The 24156-nt window shown below is 37.4% G+C and overlaps 1 protein-coding gene across 1 annotated transcript in view; it reads right to left on the reverse strand.

Moving 5' to 3' along the window:
- ARHGEF10 (Rho guanine nucleotide exchange factor 10) overlaps nucleotides 1-24156 on the reverse strand; it is a 249896-nt gene that overhangs the window by 114853 nt on the left and 110887 nt on the right. The window contains exons 12-16 of the mRNA XM_044663602.1: nucleotides 18229-18338; nucleotides 11888-11965; nucleotides 11534-11713; nucleotides 7923-8039; nucleotides 3295-3387 (exon numbers count right to left, since the gene is read on the reverse strand). Of these exons, the coding sequence (XP_044519537.1) occupies nucleotides 3295-3387; nucleotides 7923-8039; nucleotides 11534-11713; nucleotides 11888-11965; nucleotides 18229-18338 (578 nt within the window). The remainder of the gene's footprint in view (nucleotides 1-3294; nucleotides 3388-7922; nucleotides 8040-11533; nucleotides 11714-11887; nucleotides 11966-18228; nucleotides 18339-24156) is intronic.

Genomic DNA, 24156 nt, shown 5'->3' on the forward strand with positions numbered 1-24156 from the left:
CAGAGACAGACAGAGAGACACAGAGAGAGAGGTAGACAGAGACACAGAGAGAGGGAGAGAGGGAGAGAGGGAGAGAGGAAGAGAGAGAGGGAGAGAGGGAGAGAGGGAGAGAGGAAGAGAGAGAGAGAGAGAGAGAGAGAGAGAGAGAGAGAGAGAGAGAGAGAGAGAGCGAGAGAGGGAGAGAGGGAAAGAGAGAGGGAGAGAGAGAGAGGGAGAGAGAAGAGCTTTAGTTCCATTTTACTTCATGTTGATGTACCCTTGCTTCCTTGGATAAGCAGTTTGTCTTGAATTTTAAAACAAGTAAAATCTTCACAGAAATTGTGGTGAAAGTGTTTTACCCAGCACAAAATAGGCTGATCATAGTGAGTCAGTGAAAAAGAGCTTGGGTCTGGAATCAGAGGCTATCTGAAAAATAACAGAGGTAGATCAGATGACTTTCCAAGTCTATGCTCTAAATCTGGGATCCTAGGAATAGATAAAAGTATTCATCACTGAAGACTTCTTGAATTAAGTTTCCTTGAAAAGAATGGGTTTGGCATCCAAGATATAAACAATTTATAAATATGTGTATGTATGTGTGTGTATATATATATGTATGTATGTGTCATATAGCACATATTATATAGGTGTCTGTATACATACATATATAGATACATATATATGATTAACTGCCATTATGCAATAAATATAAATGGTCGATGGAAATTAACAAATAATTCTCAAAAGTATTGTACCGTATTGATGATCACATGGCAGAATGCTTCAAATCTCTAATAATAAGAGAAAAACAAACACCTCAAACCTTGTGAACTGACAAAGATGACAAAAAATAGCAAAAGTCAATGTTGAGGGGCAGCTAGATAGCACAACAACTAGAGCATCAGGCCTGGAATTGTGAAGACTTGGGTTCAAATCTCACCTCATATATTTCCTAGTTATATGACCCTGGGCAAGTCACTTCATCCCAATTGCCTAGCCCTTACTGCTCTTCTACCTTGGAATCAATACTTAGTATGGATTCTAAGGTATAAGGTAAGGATTTTAGAAAAAAAAATAAAAGTAAAAAATAGTGTTGGAGTGGTTATGGGATGATAGGCATGCTAATTTTTATTTGTGGATCTATGAAGTAGTACAACCATTCTGGAAAACAATTTGAAATTATTCAAGTGAAATGAATAAAATTCCAAATCTCCTGACACTGAGACTCCATTTCTAGGCTTATGCCCCAAGGAAGTTATTGGTAAGAAGAAAGTCCACATAAATAAAAAAGTATTCACAAGAGCCCTTTTTGTGATAGCAAAGAATTAGGTTCAAAGTAGATACTTATCAACTGGGAAATGGTTAAATGAGTGTAATAGAAATATTACTATATTATAAGAAACAAGCAATGTGATAAATCCAGAGAAGCAATGAAAGATCTACATGAACTGATGAGAGTGAAATAAACACTATATACCCAAGAAAACACTCATTGCAACAATATAAATGGAAAGAACAACCACACAGCAAAAAAATCAAAAGTGAATATAGCAAAATCATGAAGTTAAAGCATGATTCAAATGAAGAGATATGAGAGGAAACTCCCAATCTACTCCTTCTTGGAGGTGGGAGGTCCACAGGTGTTACACATTGCATGCATTTGGACTTTTTCAAAATATTGATCTGCTCTGATGATATTTTCCTCCTATTTTTCTATTTTCTCTTTAAAAAAAAATGCTATTTGTTTTATGGGCTGGCTCTCTGAAAATGGTATTGAGGAGGAATACTGGAAAAAATTATGGAAATGTAAAAAACAAAATTTGCCAGTAAAAAAACTTCAAAAAGAAGAGACTTCTTGGCAGTGTCTTGGCAATTTAGGCCTAAGGCTGATTCAACTAATTAATGTCTAATCAATTTTAATAAGCAGAAAACCTACCCAGTGTCCATTTGGTTTAATTAAAATGAGCAGTTGATTGAATGTGAAGAGTAATAACAAAAGGGAAATTAGGACATAGCATAAATCTAAGCCACAAGGGTAAAAAACCATCAAGGTAAATGTTCAATAAGGATGTCCATTTGTTTTAAAAAGGTAAATTAATTCCTCTCTGTTCTCTCTTATGTCCTTTGGAGGTGATTTATAGGTGTTTATGTGCTACAAAGTTATACCTATCAGACCCTTTGCTATCTTTCTACATATAGCAAAATGCATACTACATTAACCCCAAGTTTAAAAGAAATTTCTTTTTCCAAAGAAATGCTTAAAATTTCTTATCAATTTATATTATATATTATTTGATCACAATAAAAGTTCTGTTTAAATATTAATCATCTCCTCTTTTCCTTAAACCTCCAATCTCTCCTTATTCCTACCTTTCTGACTATGCAGATGTTTAAATTTCCCCTTACTTAGTGTTTTAAAAAATTTTTTCTCTAGAAACTGCAACCTCTGAATGCATGTCTTGCGTTTGTTTTTGTCTGTTGCTCTGGGGTCTTTGTTTATCGGTCTCTCCCACCAATCTCCCCATCTCTCCTCTTTCCCTCACCAAAATTTTGATAGTTGTCTGTATTCACCAAACTTATTTCTTCACCACCTTCTTACTCCTTAAATCCTTTCAAGCTGGTTTTAGACCCTACCCTCCACAATGGAAAGTGCTCTCTCAAAAGTTCAATAAAAGACTCTCACCAATCCAATGGTTTTTCTTCAGTCTTGATCCTCCTTTGCCTTTTCACAAGTGTTTTTCATCAGTTCCTTCTTCAGTTCCCATGATAACTTACTCTCCTGATTTTCTGCTGCATTTGACACTGGTGACCACTCTCTCTTCTTGGATAATCTGTCCTTTCTGAATTTTTAAGACCTTGGTCTCTTCTGTTCTCCTCCTACCCATGCTATATTAATGCCATATTAATCTTTCTTAGACCGAGCTCCAATTATGTCAAGTTAATAAACATTATGTGTCAACTACATGTTAGGCATTTGTGCTAAGTATTACGGATGCAAGGAAAGATCAAAATAGTCCATGGAGAAGCTTACAATAATTTAAAGAGGAAGCATGCAAATAACTATTCACAAATAAAACAAACACATTTAAATTGGAGCTAATCCCAGAGGAAAGACACTAGCAATTAATGGAGACCTAAAATGATTCTTATCATCTGTTGAAAAAAGGCTATTGTTCAATATTACCCACAATTTGTAGGGATTAGTGAAGCAATCTCACTGTTTGGGAAAGATTTAAAGAAATGACATTTAAAAAATACATTATGGGAAAATGGAATAACCAGAGTAACCATTCAGACTCATACTATGTCATTTACCTGGAGGAGGAGAATAAACTGTGGAAAGCGTTGTATTGGCTTCATCATCAAACCATAGAGGGTAATTCGATCAGGGCTTGATTCTTGGCACTGCTGTAAGAAGAAGGTTAGACTGTTTATTCTCTTTCTAAAATGGCTTATCATTTGATTTGAGGGAGCATTTTTCTAATCCCTAAGGCAGACTACAGAGGACAGCAACTAAAAGGTTGAAGAAGGAACTCACTGATGTCCATCGACTTTGCTATTAGTTTTTTTATGCAATAATAACTAGCTCTGCCTAATGGAAATTTTTCAGCAACATTTCTGTTTCAAAACATTTTTTTGTGTGTTATGTGAGAATTTTTAACAGCAGTCAAAGGGTCATATCTCATCGGATTCATAACTCGCCCTGCTTTAATGGACCAAAAATTCTCCAACCTATATTTACACAATAAGAGAACCACTAGAATCTCTAGAGTTGTCAGAAATTTATTCAAAACTTAATTTTAACTTCAATCAAATTTTTAATGGGAAAGATGTGTCACTAAGTATGAATATAGACAGATGGGATATTACAATCCCTAAAAATTGCAGAGAGCTAGACTTATGTTCAGAAGAACTAGGATTGGGTTCTAGTTTTGCCATTTATTAGCTGTATAGCCCCAGGCAAGTCCTTTAACTCTTCAGAATTCATTTATAAAATGGAACAAATAATCTGGACTCTACTTGCCTCATAGGTATAATGTAATGAGAGTAATTTGTAAACCATAAAGTGCTAAGGAACTGTCTTATTATTTTCACTATTATGTAAACACTATTAAATTAAATTCAACAAACACTTTCAAAGTACTACACAAATAATCCCTTTAAGAGGATCACAGTAAGATTTAGAGTGTAAATGACTTTGGAAATGTAGTTCAATTCCTTCATTTCCATGATCACATGGACAGTAAGTAGTAGAGCTAGAATTCAAGCACACTTCTCCTAATTCCAAATCCAATGTTCTTTTCCCTATTCTACATTGCTTCTATTGGGGGGGAAAAGTATTTTGGCTTATACAAGGCAAGTATGTTTTTGGGATAGACAGACTCAAGGGAAAAAATGCTAAATTAAGAAACAAAAGACCTGAGTTCAAATCCTAGTTTTGACACTTACTAACCTGTTGAATTTATAATTAATTTATGAAATAGGGACAGGTCTACCTGGTTCTCTGGGTATCCACTATAAAAGACAGCGATTGGCACTGGGAAATGGGATGGCAATCACACTTAATTAAACACAGAGAGCATGTGTATTAGGAATAAAAAGTCTATAAAGGCAAAGACAACTGGTAAAAAGTGGGGAGGGATACTGAGGCAGACAGTGTGGGTGAGGAAGAACAGGGAGAGTGGGACAGGCAGGCAGAGTTTATCACTCATGGAACCATAGATTAGATTTGGGAGCACTCAACATGGACTTAATGGAAATGGAAGAGTACTCTAGAGACAGGAGTTGGAGGTCTCATTTTTATAGGAGATTTTAAAAAGCAGATCAACTCCTCTCTTTGCCAATTTATGTTAGTTCATTAACATGTTTGAATCATTTCACGGTTATCAGTAAAACCTCAATGCCATTATCCCAAAGTTATCCACACCTTTTTTATGCTCTGCTGGTCTATAGAGGTGGAAGTCTGAATTTTGTCTGGAATTGTCACATGAAGGACCAGAAATCTTGACAGCAGCACCAAAATGGCTTCCCCTGAGGTAACACATATTCCCAGGGTATGAATTTGGTTAACATATGAGACCATTTGTAAATTATCCTCCCTTGATTTGTGGAACAGAATGGATATGACTTCAAGGTTCCTCTTTGCAATTTCATTTCTTACTCTTGACCCTTTATCCTGGCTACCTATAAATTTATTCAAGTTATAGACTATCAGGCTGAGAGTGGGTGGTCAAAAGGACCAGATAAAGGAACAATTTAAATCTGGAAAAATCTTATAACTTCTTTATGCCTCAATTCTTTATCTGTAAAATGTGGGCATTTGTCTAGATTATATCTGAGGTCCTTCTCCTCTCCAAGTTTACTAAACCAATCAGCCAATATAAAGGAGAAGTAATTTGATCTGAATCTCAAATATTAATTTTGATGGAGAAGGGTAAACCTGTTCTTTTATTTGTATAGGGATGTCTCCATGAGGAAATGCCTTCCGCCAATGTGGTTCTGTACCTACCCTACAAGTATTAGAATTTCTTTGGGCTTTGAGAGGTTAAGTGATTTTCTCAGGGTCACAAGACTAGTATGTGTCAGAGGCAAGACTTGAACCCAAGTGTACTTGACTCCAATGCTAAGTTACAGTGTCTCTCACTATCAGAAATATAATTTTTAAAAGCTTTCTAATAATAGCAATTGGCATTTATTACATATAGCACCTTAAAGTTTGTAGAGTATTTTATAGACATTATAACATATAGCTCTCATAGTGATGCTGTAAAGTTGTGATATTTTGTTGTTATGTGTCTGACTCTTGTAACCATATATGGAGTTTTTTGTTTTGTTTTGTTTTTTAATTTTTAAAATCCTTACCTTCCGTCTTGGAGTCAATACTGTGTATTGGCTCCAAGGCAGAAGAGTGGTAAGGGCTAGGCAATGGGGATCAAGTGACTTGCCCAGGGTCACACAGCTAGGAAGTGTCTGAGGCCAGATTTGAACCTAGGACCTCCTATCTCTAGGTCTGGCTCTCAATCCACTGAGCTACCTAGCTGCCCCATATGGGGCTTTTCTTGACCAAGATACTGGAGTGGTCTGTCATCGACTTCTCCAGGTCACTTTACAGATGAGGAAATTAAGGCAAACATGGTTAAGGGACTTTCCCAAGATCACACAACTAATAAATGTCTGAAAACAAATTTAAATTCATGAAGATGAGACTTCTTGACTCCAGGCTTGGCACTCTATCCCCTGTGTCATCTAGCTGTCCTGAGATTACAGGCAAAAATAATCTCATTTAACAGAGATGCAGAGATGTTAAGGGATTTATTCATAGTCATACAACTAGTCACAGATGAGCCCGGGATTGTCTGATTCTAAGACTAGCACTCTGTATACCACCCTTCTAAACCCAAAGCATGCTGGGCTGATGTCAAGCTTCTACAGAGGGCTAATATAGTATCTGAAAAGGAAATTTAATTTGATCCAAACTTGTATCAAGCTTTCATATTCTATTTGTACCATACTACCTGATATACATCTTGGACCTGGGGGAAAGCATTGCTAGTTGATTAAATAGCATATGTCAATTGATTCACTGGGGCTCTAAAAGGGGCAGAGGGAGAGAAGTCAGTAAAACATTCTTCATGACTTCAAAGATACACAGCCACAAAGTAAGGTTCTCAGTTATCTCCACTAAACATCAAAGGAAAAAGAAAAACAAATGTCTCCCCTGGTAGAGGTTCAGTATACACAGGCGGTTTGGCTTTTCATTCCTTTGTTTTTAGACCTCACCCCAAAAGAGGCCGTTCTGACAAACCAGGACATGAGTCCACATACTCTTTGTTATTTCTAAAAGGATGTTTCAGAAGAGCACCAGAAAGAAACCTTTCTTCTTAAATATCACCTCAACATGCCTAATACAATTTTTTTTACTTCTTTATTTTTATATAATTATAATATTTAACATTTATATAGCACTTTAAATTTTGCAAAAAATTTTACAACTATGTTGTTTTATCCTTATACCCACCATGGGAGGCAGGTGATATTATCCTTATTTTACAGATGAAAAAAACTAAAGCAGAGAGGGGTTAAGTGACTTGCCCAGAGTCAAACATATATTACAAATTTGAAGCCACAAATGAACTCAGGTGGAGGGTTCTCTTCCCAGCACCACTGAGCTAAATTACTAAAACACAAAGTTGGTTTTTAATGTTGTTTTTTACTCTGATCCTATGATTTCATTGGGGAACTCCAATTTCTAATGTCAACGCAGATTGGCAATTTTATGACAATTTACAGTCCGAGAGAGTTACCTAGGGCAAGAAGAGTTTAAATGATTTGCCTAGGATCACATACCTAATATGTTTCAAATTTTATTCCAATACTATTAATTTTCAATAATTTTAAAATGCTTTCCTCAAACATTTCAAATTCTAGGATCAGATCAACATCTCTATTTTGTGACTAGTATCTACACATTTATGGCAAATCATATTCTATACATGGAGGCTGGAAATGGTGATCATATAATCTGTGGAATTCTGGGATCTCTCTTAGATATGGATATCTTTAGCTATTTCCATTTTAAATGGAGTGTACTGAAATAAACTATGGAGCCAATATTTACATATTATATATATATATATACACAAAAGTATACATATATGTATGGATATATGTTATATAACATAGATATATATACATACACATTACATATATATATTTAAAAAACCTTTACCTTCTGTCTTAGATTTGATACTAAGTATTGGTTCCAAGGCAGAAGAGCAGTAAGAACTAGGCAAATGGGGTTAAGTGACTTGCTCAGGGTCACACAACTAGAAAGTATCTGTGACCAGATTTGAACTCAGGACTTCCCATCTCTAAGCTTTGCTCTTTCGTCACTGAACCACCTAGATGCCTGAGTGGAGATGATATTAAACAAAAATACTCACCTTCAAAAACTCCAGAAAAGCTGGTTTGGTAGCACATGTTTTCTTAAGAATTCCCACAGCTGTACTAAAATTATTCACGTATTCACTGTAAGCATCCAGCACCATAGACTTGGAAAACTAAAATATGAGAAAATGATTAATAATCAGGAATTTATAATTATGTAAAGATATATATATATCAGCTTAGAATGAAAGTCTATATTTCATAATTATCCTTTAAATTGACATAATGTTTAAAAAATTTCACAACTTCTGTTTGTAAAATTACAATGAGCTTTTCAGGAGATGTCCTAAGACTGGTTAAATTTGGACTTTTACTAAAAAGTCACTCAACTAGACATTGCCTTTGACTCAGTGATAACACCAACTACTAGGCATCTATTATAAGAAGATCAAAGACAGAAGGAAGGGTCCCATTCATGACCAAATATTTAAAGTTTCACTTTGTACTACAGCAAAGAACTTGAGGGAAGATGAATATTCTATCCCCTGGTGAACAAATTATAGTGACAAGATCATAAATAGAATAAAATATTATTGCTTCACAAAAAATAACAAATAGGTAAAATCCAGAGAATCTTGGAGAGATATCTGAACTCATGCAGAGTGAAGTAGACAGACCTGGGAGAATAACTGACAAATAACTTACAGCAACATAAAAGAAAACAACAAAAAAGACTAATGATGTAACCAATGAATGCTGCATAGGTTTGGTAGTGAAGCACACTCCTGCTTCTCAGCACAGAGACGATGGCCTCTGAATGTGGAATAAGGCATTGCATTTATTTTCAGGCATGGATGGTCTACACAGAATTCTGTTGTGCTTGATTGTACTTCTTGTTTGGTTCATCCTTTGTTTTCATTGAGGACCAATGCTCATGAATTGGATTTAAGTGAGACAGAGCTGCAAAAAGTCATCCTCTTCACTCTCTCTCCTGTAGACACTGAGTCTAGTGGTGAGACAAAAGTCAAGATAACTGTTGATGGCCTGGGATGTGGCAGATGACTTTGGGGTCTTTGTTGTCTGGCCAAGCTCTAAGCTTCCTTAGTGACTGCTTCAGTTGCCTTTATGGCCACTGGAACAGATTGTTCCTGACCACCCATTCTACCAGGGGTGTCCTCACATGCTTGGGGAAGACATCCCACTCATTCACTGATAGGTCTGAGGCTGATTGATTACCCTCAACATGGTTCAGCCCTCTGAAGAGATAGTTTTCCCAGGGTATAGGCACTGGGCATGCTACAGCTTTTTGGAGCCACAGGCAAGAGTTGGGTGAGAGATGATGGCCAAAGGTAGATGAACAGCCCTGAAAAGGGTTCAACAAGTTCTCACACCAAAGGTAGTCTTCCCTGAACATATTTGTAATAAGAATGAGTTCTATTGGGGAAGTATGGAGTTATTTTAAGTGACACAAATATAAAAAAGAAAGGATAATCAAGAAAACAGAATTTTTAAAAATGACATTTTCACTTGATTGCAGAACTGACTAAAGTGGTGAAGATTTGAGGCAGGTATACCAATTGGCAATCTGGAATCTGGAAAACAAGTGAGGAAGACTTGAACTAAAGTGATAGCTGTGGGAATGAAGAGGAGTGAGATGTAGAAAATACTATGAAGGTAGAAACAGCAAATGATTGGATATGTGGTATAAGGGAGAGTGGGGAGTCTAGGATAAGGCTAATAAGGCCACTAAGACACTAGAATGCTGATGGAGCCTTCAAAAGAAATAAGGAAATGCCCAATTAGGCTGTTGGTAATCTGAGAGTAAAGCTTGGGGGAAAGAATGAATTTGGAGATATATAGGTCTGGGAATCATCAGTTTAGAGATTATAGTTAGTCCCATGAAAATATGAGATTGTCCAGTGAATACAGAAGAAAATGATTAAAAAATCCAAGACAGAGCATTGGGGGTTATCTACAGTTTGTGGGCTTGATGAAGTTGATGAATTTGCAAAGGAAACTGAGAAGAAGCAGTAATATGGATAAAAGGTAAACCAGAAGAGGGAAAAAAGGCACACACAAAAGAAAAAAAACAAAGAACAGAAAGCATCCAGGAGGAAAGAGCAGTCAACAGTGTCACCTGCAGCAGATAAATCAAGAAGAATTAGGACTGAGAAGATGACGGATAAATTTGGCAATTATGACATCATTAGTAGCTTTGAAGAGAGGTGATTCAGATAGATGATAACGTAGAAAGCCAGATTACAAAAGGGTAAGAAGACAGGAAATTGGAGATATTCAGCATAGAACACTTTTACAAAGAGTTTGGCCAAGAAAGGGAGAGATAAAGGAATAGTAGGATCTAATGATAGGAGAAATTTGGGCATGTTTAGAAAGGATATAAGGTCATAGGGAGAGGTTAACAATTTCAGAGAGAGGGAAGGGATGATTGAGGATGCAATTTGCTGGGGAAGAAGGGATAGGGTGGGTGCAAGTGCACATGCATAGAGATTGGCCTTGGCAAAGAAGACAACCTTTTTGTCAGACTTGAAGAAAGAAGGAGAGAGTAAGAGATGATGTCAGTGAAGGTATGAGAATAGAAAACAAACACATGTTTAATGCCCCAAGTATTTTCTTAAAGAAGAAAGCTAATGAAAAGGAGAAAGTGTAGAGATCTTGAGGAGAAAAGTCATTAGTCATAGTTTCTGTGGAAGGGGGATAATCATTTTGGATAGAATAAAAAGCTTGCTTTGCTTCAATGAGAGCCCAGTTGAAACTGTAGTACACATATTTATAACATACCAGGCAGCATAGTTGTGAGATTTTCTTCAGATTCATTCAGTGGCTCTTGAGTAGGAACAAAGAAGGAATATGGTGGAAATAATCCAGGCCTGAGGTTTGACAAAAAAAAGAGTGGATATAGGCCAAGTAGGGGAGGGAGGTATAAGAGTAGAGGATATTAGAGAGTTGAAATGGCTAACTATTCATTTGGGGTTGGAGAGGAAAGAAGGTGAAGTCGCAGCAGGTATCTACACAAAATTCACAGTGTATATATCTTTTGACTGACTTTCATATCACAAAGACTCAGTTTAATATGAGAATTTATGAAATCCTCACATTTTAAATGCAGCCCTTCTTAAGAACACAGAAAAGCAACACAATGTAGTGGATAAGGAACAAGCTTTGGAGTCAGGAAGACTGGGATTCAAATTCAGTGACTTCTAAGTGGCTAAATTTTATATGAATTTCCAAATGGTGCAACCCAAATTCACACTACGGGCTTCCCTCACCAATGAAATCGCAATCCTGGATAAAGGATAAAAGTCAGCAAACAATAAGCATCAGAATAGTTTAAAATGATACTGCACCATTATAAAACTTCAGATATATATATTATAAGAATGCACTAGATCACTGAAAAAAATTTGCTCCTGATTTCTTTTTCATTTGACAAAATATATATTTTGCTAGTCAATTTCTCTGTAAGCCTGAAATAACACCATAGTCAAATCCATTACATATCTGATAAACCTAATATTATCCCTTCCTGCTATGTTTATCAGGTTAATTGTTCCCATTTTCAGCAGCACAAGTCCAATTTTCAGACAAAATTGCAAAAGAATGCAGCCAAAGGAGGAACGCGACTGTATGGATGTGCTACTGTATTTACCGAAGCAACAAAGACATCTCCAATCATTTCAACAGAATCCCACTCCGATACCCGACTGGCCAAAGCAATCTGGAACATAGAATGGCACTGAAGGATTTCCTTAATGCGATAAAACACCATCTTTAGCTTCCTTTCACTCAAAACTTTTGGTTCCATCTCTGAAAGTGGTTTCTCATATTGCTGGAGTGAAAAAAAAAAAGATTAAATTTTTGTGAAGTCTTGAAGAATAAAGTATGCAAATTCCTTGATGGTTAGTGGCAATAAATAAATAAGATATATGTTTTTGATAACTTACTTAATTTACTAAACTATTATAGTTTTTTTTAAAAAAATACAATAGTGATATTCAGGTACCTCCAAAATCCTCTTAAGAGCATCCACGTAGTTTTTTTCACTATCAACAACTGAACCCAAAATATACCTTCTTACAACCTGTGGAAGATTTGAAAATATGATTAGAGAAAATTACTTCAATTGTATGTATCACATATGGAGCAGGAAGTGATTTACACTTTTAGCTTTGGAGTTGGTTAATAGTATTTTTGTAAGGGGGCAGCTGGGTAGCTCAGTGGATTGAGAGTCAGGCCTAGAGACGGGAGGTCCTAGGTTCAAGTCTGGCATCAGACACTTCCCAGTTGTGTGACCCTGGGCAAGTCACTTGACCCCCATTGCCCACCCTTGCCACTCTTCCACCTATAAGCCAATACACAGAAGTTAAGGGTTTAAAAAAATAAAAAAAAATAGTATTTTTGTAATATACAAAAATGATAAAAGCCCCCCAAAAACTTTAATTTTTTCACAATCTTACAGTCAGAAAGACACAAAGAATTGATACTATCACGTTAAAGTGAAAAAGAAGTTACAGGATCAAGGAACTATTTTTAATATATATTTTTATTACATATATATACATGCTTTTCCATATATATATATACACATATATATATATGCTTAACAATATATTTAACACATATATAAAGGGGTGTGTGTTACACACACATTTATCCCAGACATCTCACCACCTACTTTCCTTCTTTCTTTCTAACAGAGAACATCCTTCAGACTGGCACTCCAAAAACCATACCCTTTCTTCCCCCGGCTCCATATTCCAACCTCTAGGGTAGTACTCCACTCAGCTTTGAATCTTAGAGGCTGAGCCATCCTGATTGGTGAGAGAGTGAAAATTTAGCAAATGTACTATCTCTGAGTAGCCTTGGACCAAGTTAGACATTGATCCACACATGACAACTTGCTAGCATCTTGCCTCAAGCACATTCTGCTTCTGGCCTCTGTGCCCTAGTTTTTCACCTTCTGCTCTAAGAACAGTCATTACAGGATAGCATTGGTCCCGTCCCTGCATTTTATAATTGGGAAAACTGAGGCCCAGGAAAATTAATTGACTTATCCAAGGTCACACAGGTAGTATGCTTCAAAATCAGGATTGGAACTCAGATCCTCTGTATCCAGAGCCCATAGTATTTGTACTATACTAAAAGGATTTAACAACTGACTGTACACTATGGCCCCACTTGCCATTCCAACTATTTCTCAGACCAAAGCTTCCTTCCCTCAAACCCCTCTTTTATAAATATTATCTCCCCAAATTAGAATATAAGCTCCTTGAGGGAGGGAAAGAGGTGACTTCTATATTTATATCCCCACCACTTAGCTCATGTTTGGCATGTATCAGTCACTTAATATATACTTTCATCATTAAGATCACTCTATATTTCCAAACCAAAAATGATAATAAAAAGATTTTATATTATAGCATTATCCTCCCCCCCTCAAAAAACCCACTCATTCAATAAGTGTTTCTCCATTAGCCACCATATGCTTGGAACATTGCCGAGTGGAGGATTAACAAAAGAAAATCTAGGATAAAGTCTATCTCACAACACAAAATAACAAGAACAATTACAACAACAATAACAATAATTCACTTTCACCAAGAATTTTCTTCAATAATAATCACGAGAAGAGTCCAAGGCATAATTATCTCTCTTCTACAGCTGAAGAAACTGAGGCTCGCAGATCGAGACTGACCTCATCACACAGAGCCATGATGGAGCTCTTACATAATGACTTAAAGCCAGGACTTAAGATTCTCTTGATGCTGAATCTAGTACTCTTTTCACTACACCACATTACCTCATAAAGTCATGTTTTCTCTGAGAAAAAGATTAATATGTTGGTGACAGGGAAGGATGAATAAAAGGGACTTAGCATAAGTATATTAAATATAATAAATAAATAATATAATAAAGCATACAATATAAAGGAACATCAAATATATTATACCAAGAAGTAGTAGAGTACTGCATGTATTACATAACAGAGTACAATTTTCCTTAGAGTCAGGACATGTATTTTTAAACCTGTAATTTTCATTTTTTTTAAGTCCTTAGGATATGTTTGTTTTTTTCTCCATATAAATATGTTGTAATATCAAACAAAAGCTATATTGGATGGATTAAGTCCATTGTAGGTAATTGATGATATGTGGCACTTTTGTAGAGGCAAAAGAAATCATCTTACTGTCCAGAAGTGACATACTGATTATAAATCATACAAACAGAATGACTAACAAAGTTAAGATCAAACTAATTTCCCCCAGTCTCTAGCTCTATCAGGCAGCTCTGCCTACGAATATTTAAGCATCCTATACTGCCATCTAGTGCATAAAAAGAGCACAAACATCAAGCATTAAGAAAATTCTAGTTTGGGGGGAAAAATCATTTTTTTAACATTTGAACAATTAGAGAACAATTATTTTCTTCATCAGAGGTTTCGTCATTATACAAAGGATTTTCAAGACGTTTTTCTTGCCTTAACGAACCCAGTTTTCTAATGTGTTTGAAATAATAGATGCTAGGGGGTAGGATAGAATGATTTATGACTAACATTTATAGAATCTCAGAGATGGTAGAGATCTCAGAGGTCATCTGGATGTTCATCAAGTATCTATACAATAGTCACTGCCATAATATACAAGGTCATACAGTCTTTGTTTGAAAACCTCAAGTGAGGAACTTACTCCTGAGGAAACTCCTTTCTACTTTTGGATGGATCTAATTATTAGGAAGTTTTCTCTTACTCAAGGCATAAACAATTTCCCAATCTGGGTCCAAGTGGAACGAGTCTAATTCTTCTCCCACATGATAATCTGTCCAATGAATTAAAAAGGTTATAATTTGCCACCATCACCCCTAAACCTCTTCTCTAGATTAATAATCTGTCCCTTCAATCTGTCCTTATCTAGATTATGTTTGAAGTCCTTCAACATCCTTGCTGTCCTTTTTGGCATATAATCCAGTTTATCAATGTATTTTCTAAAATGTAGTTTAAAACATTTGAAATATAATCTAGTTTATCCATACCTTTACTAAAATGTTGTTTACAGAACTACCTAGTCCTACTCACAATGCCTCTCAATAGTGTCTTTTCTTTTTTTTTTTTTTCAAACCCTTACCTTCCATCTTAGAGTTAATACTCTGTATTGGCTCCAAGGCAGAAGAGTGGTAAGGGTAGGCAATGGGGGTTAAGTGACTTGCCCAGGGTCACACAGCTGGGAAGTGTCTGAGGCCAAATTTGAACCTAGAACTTCCTGTCTCTAGGCCTGGCTCTCAATCCACTGAGCTACCCAGCTGCCCCATGTCTTTTCTTTCACATGTGTTTTTGGGGTTGTTATAATAGACTAAAATACATGAATATGGGTAACTGTTAAGAATACTGAATTGATTCTGGGGAGAAACCATTATAACATGAAATTCTTTTGACATTTAACTTTATTTCCCAAGTAATTACTGCAAGATTGCAAGAACCGATCAAAGCAAGATAGCATTGTTTTAGGTGTCAGAAGACAAAGATGCAGTGGTACATGTGGAAGGAAGGAAGAGCTGAGGGGATCTGAGCATCTACTAGGGAAATTTTCGCAGATAACTGCCATGGTCCGTTATGGAAAGAAGCTCATCTCTTCTTTTAATACTATTCTAATTCAATTCATTTCAAACAAGATATTAAATATCTAGTGTATAGAGAGCACAACATCGGGTATTTTAGATCATCATTCCACAAGGCATTCATCCTTGATCATCCAGTGTTTGTCCAGTGACTTCAGATACAGAAGACTATGTCCTAAAGCAGTTCATTCCTAAATTTTCCCATATTTAGCTGAACCTGCCTCTCCCCAACTGCCATAAAATATAAGCTCCTGGAGAACAGGTATTGTTTAATTTTTGTCTCTATCCCCAAACCTAACACACTACCTGACACACAGAAGGATTTTAGGAAATAAATGCTTGTTGTGGCAATGCTCCAACTCACTAGTCTCCCCTCCTCCTGAAGGAGGTTGTTTTATTTTCTCTTAAGTCAATTTAAGTTTTAATTAGATTTCTCTGGATAATCACATCCCTAAAACTCTTTTGCCCTCCACAACTTAGCTGCCACCTACATTTCCAAATGTATTTACAATAATTCCCTTTGCTGTATTCTCAGTTCTAGATCCAGGGACTTACCAAATATTTCCTGTACATGAGATTCCATTTCCTGTCTTTTTCCCTTAAAATGGACTCCCAACTCACTGCCAGAATCTCTAACTGCCTAGAAAAGGAGCTCAATTGCCTCCTCCTGCAAGGAAGAGGCTTCTCCTGATCACTTTATTGATAACATTTTGTATCTCTCAAAATTACTTTGTATCATTTAATAAAAGCTCTCTAGTTACTTTTCCAGGCATATGTTTTTTGTTTTTCTCACTAAACAGTGATGGAGAACCTTTTAGAGACCTAGTGCTATGGCCCACCCCAGACTGCGTGCTGTGCCCCTCCTCCAGAGATCATGTGCCATGGCCTCACCACCACCCCTTACCCACACAGGGGAGGGAGGAAACGCTCTCATTGGGCGTGGAGGGGTAGGTAAAGTGAGGAATGTCCTCAGCAGGGGTAGAAAAGGGGAGGGGAGTGACCAGAGGACTGCACTCCACTCCAGCTCTGCAGCCTGTGAGCCACCCACCTTACCAGGACAGAGGAGGGAGGAAGTGATCCCCTAGGGCTGCTAGGCAGAGAGGTGGGGAAAGTGAAAAAATGTCATCAGGCACAGTGTAGAGGGAGAGGGGAGCAACTCTGCCCAAGTCCCTCTGCCTCTCTAGTAGCCAACTGGGGTGGTGTGGAGGTGTCACATGCCCACAGAGAGTGCTCTGCCCGCCATCTTTGGCACTGGTGTCCTAGGTTCACCATCACTGCACTAGAATATGAGGTCTTTGTGTCAAAGTCTTTTTATTGTTTCTTGCTTTCTCTTTGTATTCCTGACACCTGATCCAATCCCTGGCACAGAGAAAGAAGGCATTTAAATACTATTTCAACTCATCTGAATCACTGTTCATCTCCTAGGCTGCAATTAGCTAAAAACTACTAATAAAGATTTATTAAATTCTTTAAGATTCACAAAATGATTTCCTTAGAAACATCCCCCTGTGAAATAGGTAGTCTAAATATTGATATCCCCACCCAGGTCTGATCTCAGAGTTGAAGTCACCTGGTCATGATCACATAGCTAAGTAGTTTCTGAATCAGGTCCAAGTTTCAGGCTTTTTTCCTTATTTATAGTATAAATTTTACATGTTTCCTTCCTTAGCTTCCTCTGTCACACTGTCACCCACTTTTTCATATCTCTGTCTCTGGATCAATGGATAATTTTTTTAGACCATGTAGGGCATGTAGTTCAACATTTAAGAGATGAGAAACTGAGGCCTTAAGTGATTTGCCCAAGGCTATCCAGGCACTAGTGGGTTATTCTGCCTTTAAATTCTAGACTCTTTCACTTAAGCCCAAATCAGATTTTAAATTCCTTGTTTAATCTGCCTATTTATCCCTAGAAATCATGAAAATTTTTATACTTAATCTCTAACATTCTCCTTGCACCAAATTTGACCAAGCAGACATTCATTTAAAAAAATTTAACTTAATTTCCCCCCAATTAAATGTAATAAGTTTCCAATATTTTTCAAAGAATATCGTCTCAAATTCTCTCCCTCCCTCCCTTCCTTCCAACTCATGTCAAGATGACAAACAATTGTATAGATTTTACATGTGTAATCATTTAAAACATTTTCCTGTTTCAATCCTTTTGTAGGAGGAAACTCAAATTAAAAAATTAAGAGAGAAGGTAAAAAAGGTTACTTTGGTCTGGATGTGGAGACTATCAGGTTTTTTTATCTAGAAGCAGATGGCACTTTTTATCATGACTCCTTTGGGACAGTCTTGGATCACTGTAATGCTTGGAATACCTGTTGTTCACAGTGGTTCATTGTATAATATTCCTGTCACTATTTGTAGTCTTCTCCTGTTTCTGCCAAGCAAACATTTCTTGATAACATTTCTTTGCCTTTATTTTCCATCTCACATAACTATAGTTTTTCCAAGTCACCCATTTGGAAAGCTACAGAACACAGATTTGGTGTCAGGAAGACCTGAGTTCAAATCCTGCATTGAACACTTAATAGTTATGTTACCCTGGGTAAGTCACTTAAAAACTGTTCTGTACCTCATTTTCCTCATCTGTAAAATGAAGATAATAATGCATCTAATCTCACAAGTTTATTGTAAAAATCAAATGAATTCACACATATAAAAGACTTTTTTAATCTTCACAATACATGTGGTGATATTCCATTTTCTTACAATGCAAAATATACTAACCTGCTGCTGGGACAGACCTTCTGGCATTGGGGTCATGATAGCCTCTGTGTGCACACAATCAACATCAATAAATAAATTAAGCTCTTCCTCTTGAAGACAAGATCTATGTTCTAAAAATAGAAAGTGAGATACTTGTTTTTAGTGGAAATATATTTAAAATTATTGGTACATTGAAATAAGAATATGCAAAAAGAATTTTGCATATAATTGACTAAATTTCAGTTTCTCGTTGATTATATATCAAGCAAATTCCTAGTATCTTTTACACAAAAGTTGAGGGCATTTTGGCAATATATAAATTTGACTAAAATGAAAAAATATACTAAACAATTGTTTTAGAGAGGCAGATGGTGCAGTGGACTGGATATGGAGTGAAAAACGTTTGAGTTCAACTCCAGCCTCAGACACTTAGAGTTTGGTAACAACCCTGATCAAGTCCCTAAAGTGGTGAATACCTCAATTTACTCATCTGTCACTTGAAGATAATAATAATAACTACTTCACAGAGTTGTTCTAGGGAGAAAATTAGATATTTGTAAAGTACTTTTATTCTCTTCTGTTTTACATCCCCCATATTTCCCACTGATTCCATTTCCCCCATAACCTCCTCATAGTAAATATTTTTAAATGAAGGGAAAAAATCAGCAAAAGCAATCAATATATTCCCCCAAACCTAAATATTTTATGCGATGTTTCCTTCCCCCACCAACCTCCAATTCTACAAAAGATGAAGGGGGGGGTATGTCTTGTAATGTCTTTTTTTGAGAGTCAAAGTTATAATTTTGCAAGACACTTTCAATTGTTTTATGCTTGTTCTTTCCATTTATGTTATTGTTGTCCTTGTGTATTCTATCCTTGGCTCTGCTTATTTCACTTTGCAACAGTTCATTTATGTCTTTCCCAACTTCTTTGTGTTCTTTGTGTTCCTAATTCTTTTACCACAATGAGAATCTGTAATACTAATACAATTTGTTTGTCTATTCTCCAATAAACGGGAATTTATTTTGAATAGTCTTTTGAATAATCTTTTAAACCATAAAATGTAGGAGATGATCTGGAGAATTTGATTATAAATAAGTAGTACGGCCCACAATCTTATAATCTATAACCTCCTAAAATATCCACATTTGAATAAGAAACTAAAGGAAACTTAAAGTACAATGGAGTCCTGCAATCCCCTCTTTAAGCAGAACTTTCTCATTAAGAGCTTGAAACAGCTGAATTCTCCAAATCTTAAAGTCTGGAAGAACTAACCTAATGCATGCTTTGAAAAACAGGACAAGTTTTGAGATACTGACACTTGAAGCCAAGTCTATGAGATCAAGTATACACCTACAAGTATGGTGAGAAAAGGCTGCCCTGGGAGTTAGGATATTCAGATTTGAAGCTTAATTCTTCCTCTGACTACTTCTATAACCCAAGATCTAAATTAATTTCTTTGGGTCTATTTTTAACTCTGTAAAATGAGAAAGCTTAACTAATTATCTCTAAGTCTATGCCTGCTCTAACATAGTAACCATTTAAATATGTTATTTCATTGGCTGACAATTTGATTATCAAGATCTAATTCTAAAATCTAAGAGATCAACCTAGAACAAGCTCTTTCACACATGAGAAAACTGAGTCTTGTAGGGACTTGTCTAAGACCATACAGGTAGTAAGTTCTAAAACCATGCCTTCAAGGCACAAATTCATTTCACTTTCCACTGTGTCACTAAGGGGCAAATTACCTTAAACATCGAGGTCATATTTCAACAACCAGTTTGAAGCACTGATTAATTCAATCACTGATCAAAATGTTCTCTTCCATATTCCATAGCAAACAACTGAATGTTATGCTATTAGTAACTACTTTAGATCTATAAAGGTGATTTCACATGTGGACATCACCAGATGTTCAATCTCAAAATCAGATTGATTATATATTTACAGCCAACAGTCAGTTAAAACAAGACCTGGAGCCAACTCTGGCTCAGATCATGAACTTCTTACTGAAAAATTCAGACTTAAATTGAAGAAAGTAGGGAAAACTAGCAGACCATATAGTAGGTATGACCTCGGTAACATTCCTTATAATTTTGAAGTGATGAAAAGATTTAAGGCAATAGATCTGGTAGACAAGTGTGCCTGAAGAACTATGGAGAGGTTTGCAATACTGCAAAGCAACAAATAACATTCCAAAGTAAAAGAAAAGCAAAAAAGTAAAATGGTGGTCTGTTGAGGACTTACAAATGGCTGTGGAAAGAAAAGTGAAGAGTAAAGGAGAAAGGGAAAGTGGAATCATCTGTGCCCCTGAGAGGGTTGATATTTCTCCTGACAAACTTTACTCCTAATTTTTATTTGTCCAGCTTGACATTTAACATGACATACTCTGCATATAAGTTAAATAAATAAGGTGACGTTTGTCTCTGCAATATACAGAAGACAATATACTAAAAAGCAATGGCAGCACCTTGCTGACAAAGGTCTATACAGTCAAAGCTGTCCTTTTTCCAGGAGGATGGCTATGACAGTGTATTAGGAAAGCTAAACACCGCAAGATCAATGCTTTGAATTGTGGTGCTGGAAAACATATTTGAGAGTCCCTTGGACAGCAAGGAGATCAAATCAGTCAATACTTAAATTAATTCAGACTACTCACTGCAAGGTCAAATACTAAGGCTTAAATACTCTGACCACATAATAAGAAGATAGCACTAACTGGAAAAGACCCTGATGTTGGGAAAGATGGAAGGTAGAAGGAGAAGGGGATGGCAGAGGGTGAAGAGGATAGATGGTGTCATGGAACAATAAGTAGGAGTTTGTACAGATGTAAGGAGATCTTGGGGTGCAGAAGAGCCTGGCATGCCATGTTCCATGGGCTGAACTATAGTGAATAAAGGTCCCTAAGAAGCTGTGCAGGGTAGTGAATAGAGGGTCAACCCTAGATTTAGGAAGGCTTAGGCTTGAATCCTAACTGACACACAAGTAATCATGTGGCCATTACAGTTCACTGAAGTCCTCTGTGCCCTTGGGCAGTTCTCAGCTGACATGTGCACTGGTACCCAAAGATGCTATGCTCCAGGTTCCCTTAAATCCACAGATCCAGAAAAAAGCTATAATAATAACTATTCTAAGCCAAATGTACTGTGCCCCATATGGACTATTTAATGGAGACTTGCTGCCACTCTGTTATACCTACCTCTAGGGAGTCTCTATCTCATAAGTTTTGGAGGAAGAGGAGCTGGACACCTTAAATGATATATTGTCAGCACATCTGGGAAACCTTAATCTCCTGCCAATCAATTAATCAAGAAGCTTTTAATAAATACCAATTATGTTCCAGGCACTGTGCTACATGCTTGGAAAACAAAAAGAAGCAAAAAACAATCCCCGCCCTCAAGAAGCTACCAATTTAAAATCCTCTCTTGAAAGGCACTGGGAAAAGAAGGCAGCTAGGTAGCAGAATGGATAGAGCAACAGGCCTGAAGCCAGGAGGACGTGGGTTCAAATTTGGCCTCAGACACTTTCTAGCTATGGGTCCTGGGGAGGTTATTTAACCCCAATTGCCTAGTAGTCTTCTGTCTTAGAACCAATACCAATTTTAAGGTAAGGATTTAAAAAATAATAAAAGAAAGGCATTGTGGTATAGTAGATAAATGGTTGTTCTTGGAGCCAAGTGTTCATTTCAACAATTTAATAAAGACTCATTGAATAACCATTGTGTATTAGATACTGTGCTAGACTCTAGGGATAAAAGTACAAAAGTGAGACAGTCCTCCTCAAGAAGCTTACATTCTTCTGGGAGAAAATACCTTTTTTCCTCATTAAGAATGAACAGGACTTCCGGTTAAGATGGCGGCAGAGTAAGGAGCAGCTGCTCGATCTCTCCTGACCAAACCACACAGGACCCCTCAAGGGGAAATAAAAACGAGTCCAGAGGAACGAAGGAACCCCACAACAGGGCGCAGCATTGAAGGTACGCAGAATCGGGGCATTTCCACACTTTAAAGGGGTGAAACAGTTCACACTAAAACACGAGAGGAAGAAGCCCCTCCCCCACCCCCCACACCGCACAAGCTGGTAAACAGGACTGGGGCAACCAGATAATCACTGGCAGCCCCTGAGCCCGTACCTGTGCGCTGCAAGACGAGGGACCCCAGGTGGCTGGGACTCTCCCTGAGCGCCCACGTGGGTGAAGGCACCGCCTCCGGCCAGGACAAAGGCCCCTAAAACTCGGCCTTTCCCAAGCTCTGAAGGCATCGCCTCAGAGGCAAATAAAGATCTCCAGCCCACGGACTTTCACTACCTTCTGCGGGGGTGAAGGCAGGGCCCTAAGAGCAGCAGCGCAGGCAAAGGCAGTGCCCTAGGCTTGAATAACGATCTCCAGCCCAGGCTTGGACCTCCAGTGAGGACCCCGTGCAGACCGGAGCGCGGCTGTGGAAGCAGCCCCAAAGACTGCTGAAGGAACCTCGGGCAGAGGGGCAGACCGGGAACTACCAGGAGGCCTGACCCCGAGGACAAGGAGACCGGAGCCCCCCCCCCCCCAAGCTTGCAAGGCCCAGGCAGACCCGGAGTGCAAAGACAAAGCGGAAAAGGGGCGGGGCTAACAATGGCCAGCAATAAGGAAATCCAGAAGAAAAAGGCCATCAAGAGACACTCTGGAACACTGGACAACTTCTACACAGAGAAAATCCAGACAACAGAGGAGGGAAAACAAAAATCCAAACCTCCCCAAAAAAATGAAAGCTGGTCACAAGTTATGGAAGAGTTTAAAAATGAAATGCTGAGGAAGATGGAAGAAATCTGGCAAGAAAATAACAGTTTAAAAGGCAGAATTTCGCAATTGGAAAGTGAGACAAGACAACTGAAGACCAAAAATGACCAGATTGAAAAGGAAAACCAGTCCTTAAAGGCTAGAATCGAACATTTAGAAACCAATGATCTCTCAAGACAACAAGAACAAATAAAACAAAGTCAAAAGACTGATAAAATAGAAGGAAACATGAAATATCTCAAGGAGAGAGTGACAGACCAAGAAAACCGGTCTAGAAGAGACAACTTGAGAATCATTGGTATTCCAGAAAAGGCAGAAATTAACAAAAACATGGACTCCATACTCAAAGAAATTATTCAGCAAAATTGCCCTGAAGTTCTACAACAAGAGGGCAATATAGACATTGAAAGGATCCATAGAACACCCTCTACACTGGACCCAGAAAAGTCAACACCCAGAAATATAATAGCGAAATTGAAGAGCTTTCGAGTCAAAGAAAAAATCTTACAAGAAGCCAGAAAGAGACAATTCAAATATCAAGGAGCACCAATAAGGATCACACAGGATCTGGCAGCCTCAACACTAAAAGAACGCAAGGCTTGGAATACAATATTCAGAAAGGCAAGAGAGCTGGGCCTGCAACCACGGATCAACTACCCAGCGAAACTAACCATATACTTTCAGGGGAAAGTATGGGCATTCAACAAAATTGAAGAATTCCAAGTTTTTGCACAAAAGAGACCGGGACTAATTGGAAAGTTTGACACTCAACCACAGATATCAAGAGAAAGATGATGAAAAGGTAAATAAGAAACAGAGGGAAAAGAAAGAAAACTCATAGTCTTTTAAGCTTGACTCTTTAAGGGCATAAATAAGATCTAATTATCTGTATTACTAGGTGGAGAAATGCTATGTATAATTCTCTGTAGTGAACTCTATACACTATTATAATATTCACTATTATAGCAACCAGAAGAATAATTCATAGGGAGAGGACAGGATACTAAATGGTCTAAGATGACATGGGGGGTGGGAAAGAGGGGAGGAATAGAAGGGGACACCAAGAAAAATCCGAGTAAATAAGAAAAATAAGGTATTCTATTACACACAAAGAGGGCATGGGAAGGGGAGGGGATAAATACTACCATAAGAAGGAGAGGAAGAGAGCATTA

The sequence above is a fragment of the Gracilinanus agilis genome, chromosome 2, assembly GCF_016433145.1.
Source record: "Gracilinanus agilis isolate LMUSP501 chromosome 2, AgileGrace, whole genome shotgun sequence".
In the NCBI taxonomy this organism is placed as follows: Eukaryota; Metazoa; Chordata; class Mammalia; order Didelphimorphia; family Didelphidae; genus Gracilinanus; species Gracilinanus agilis.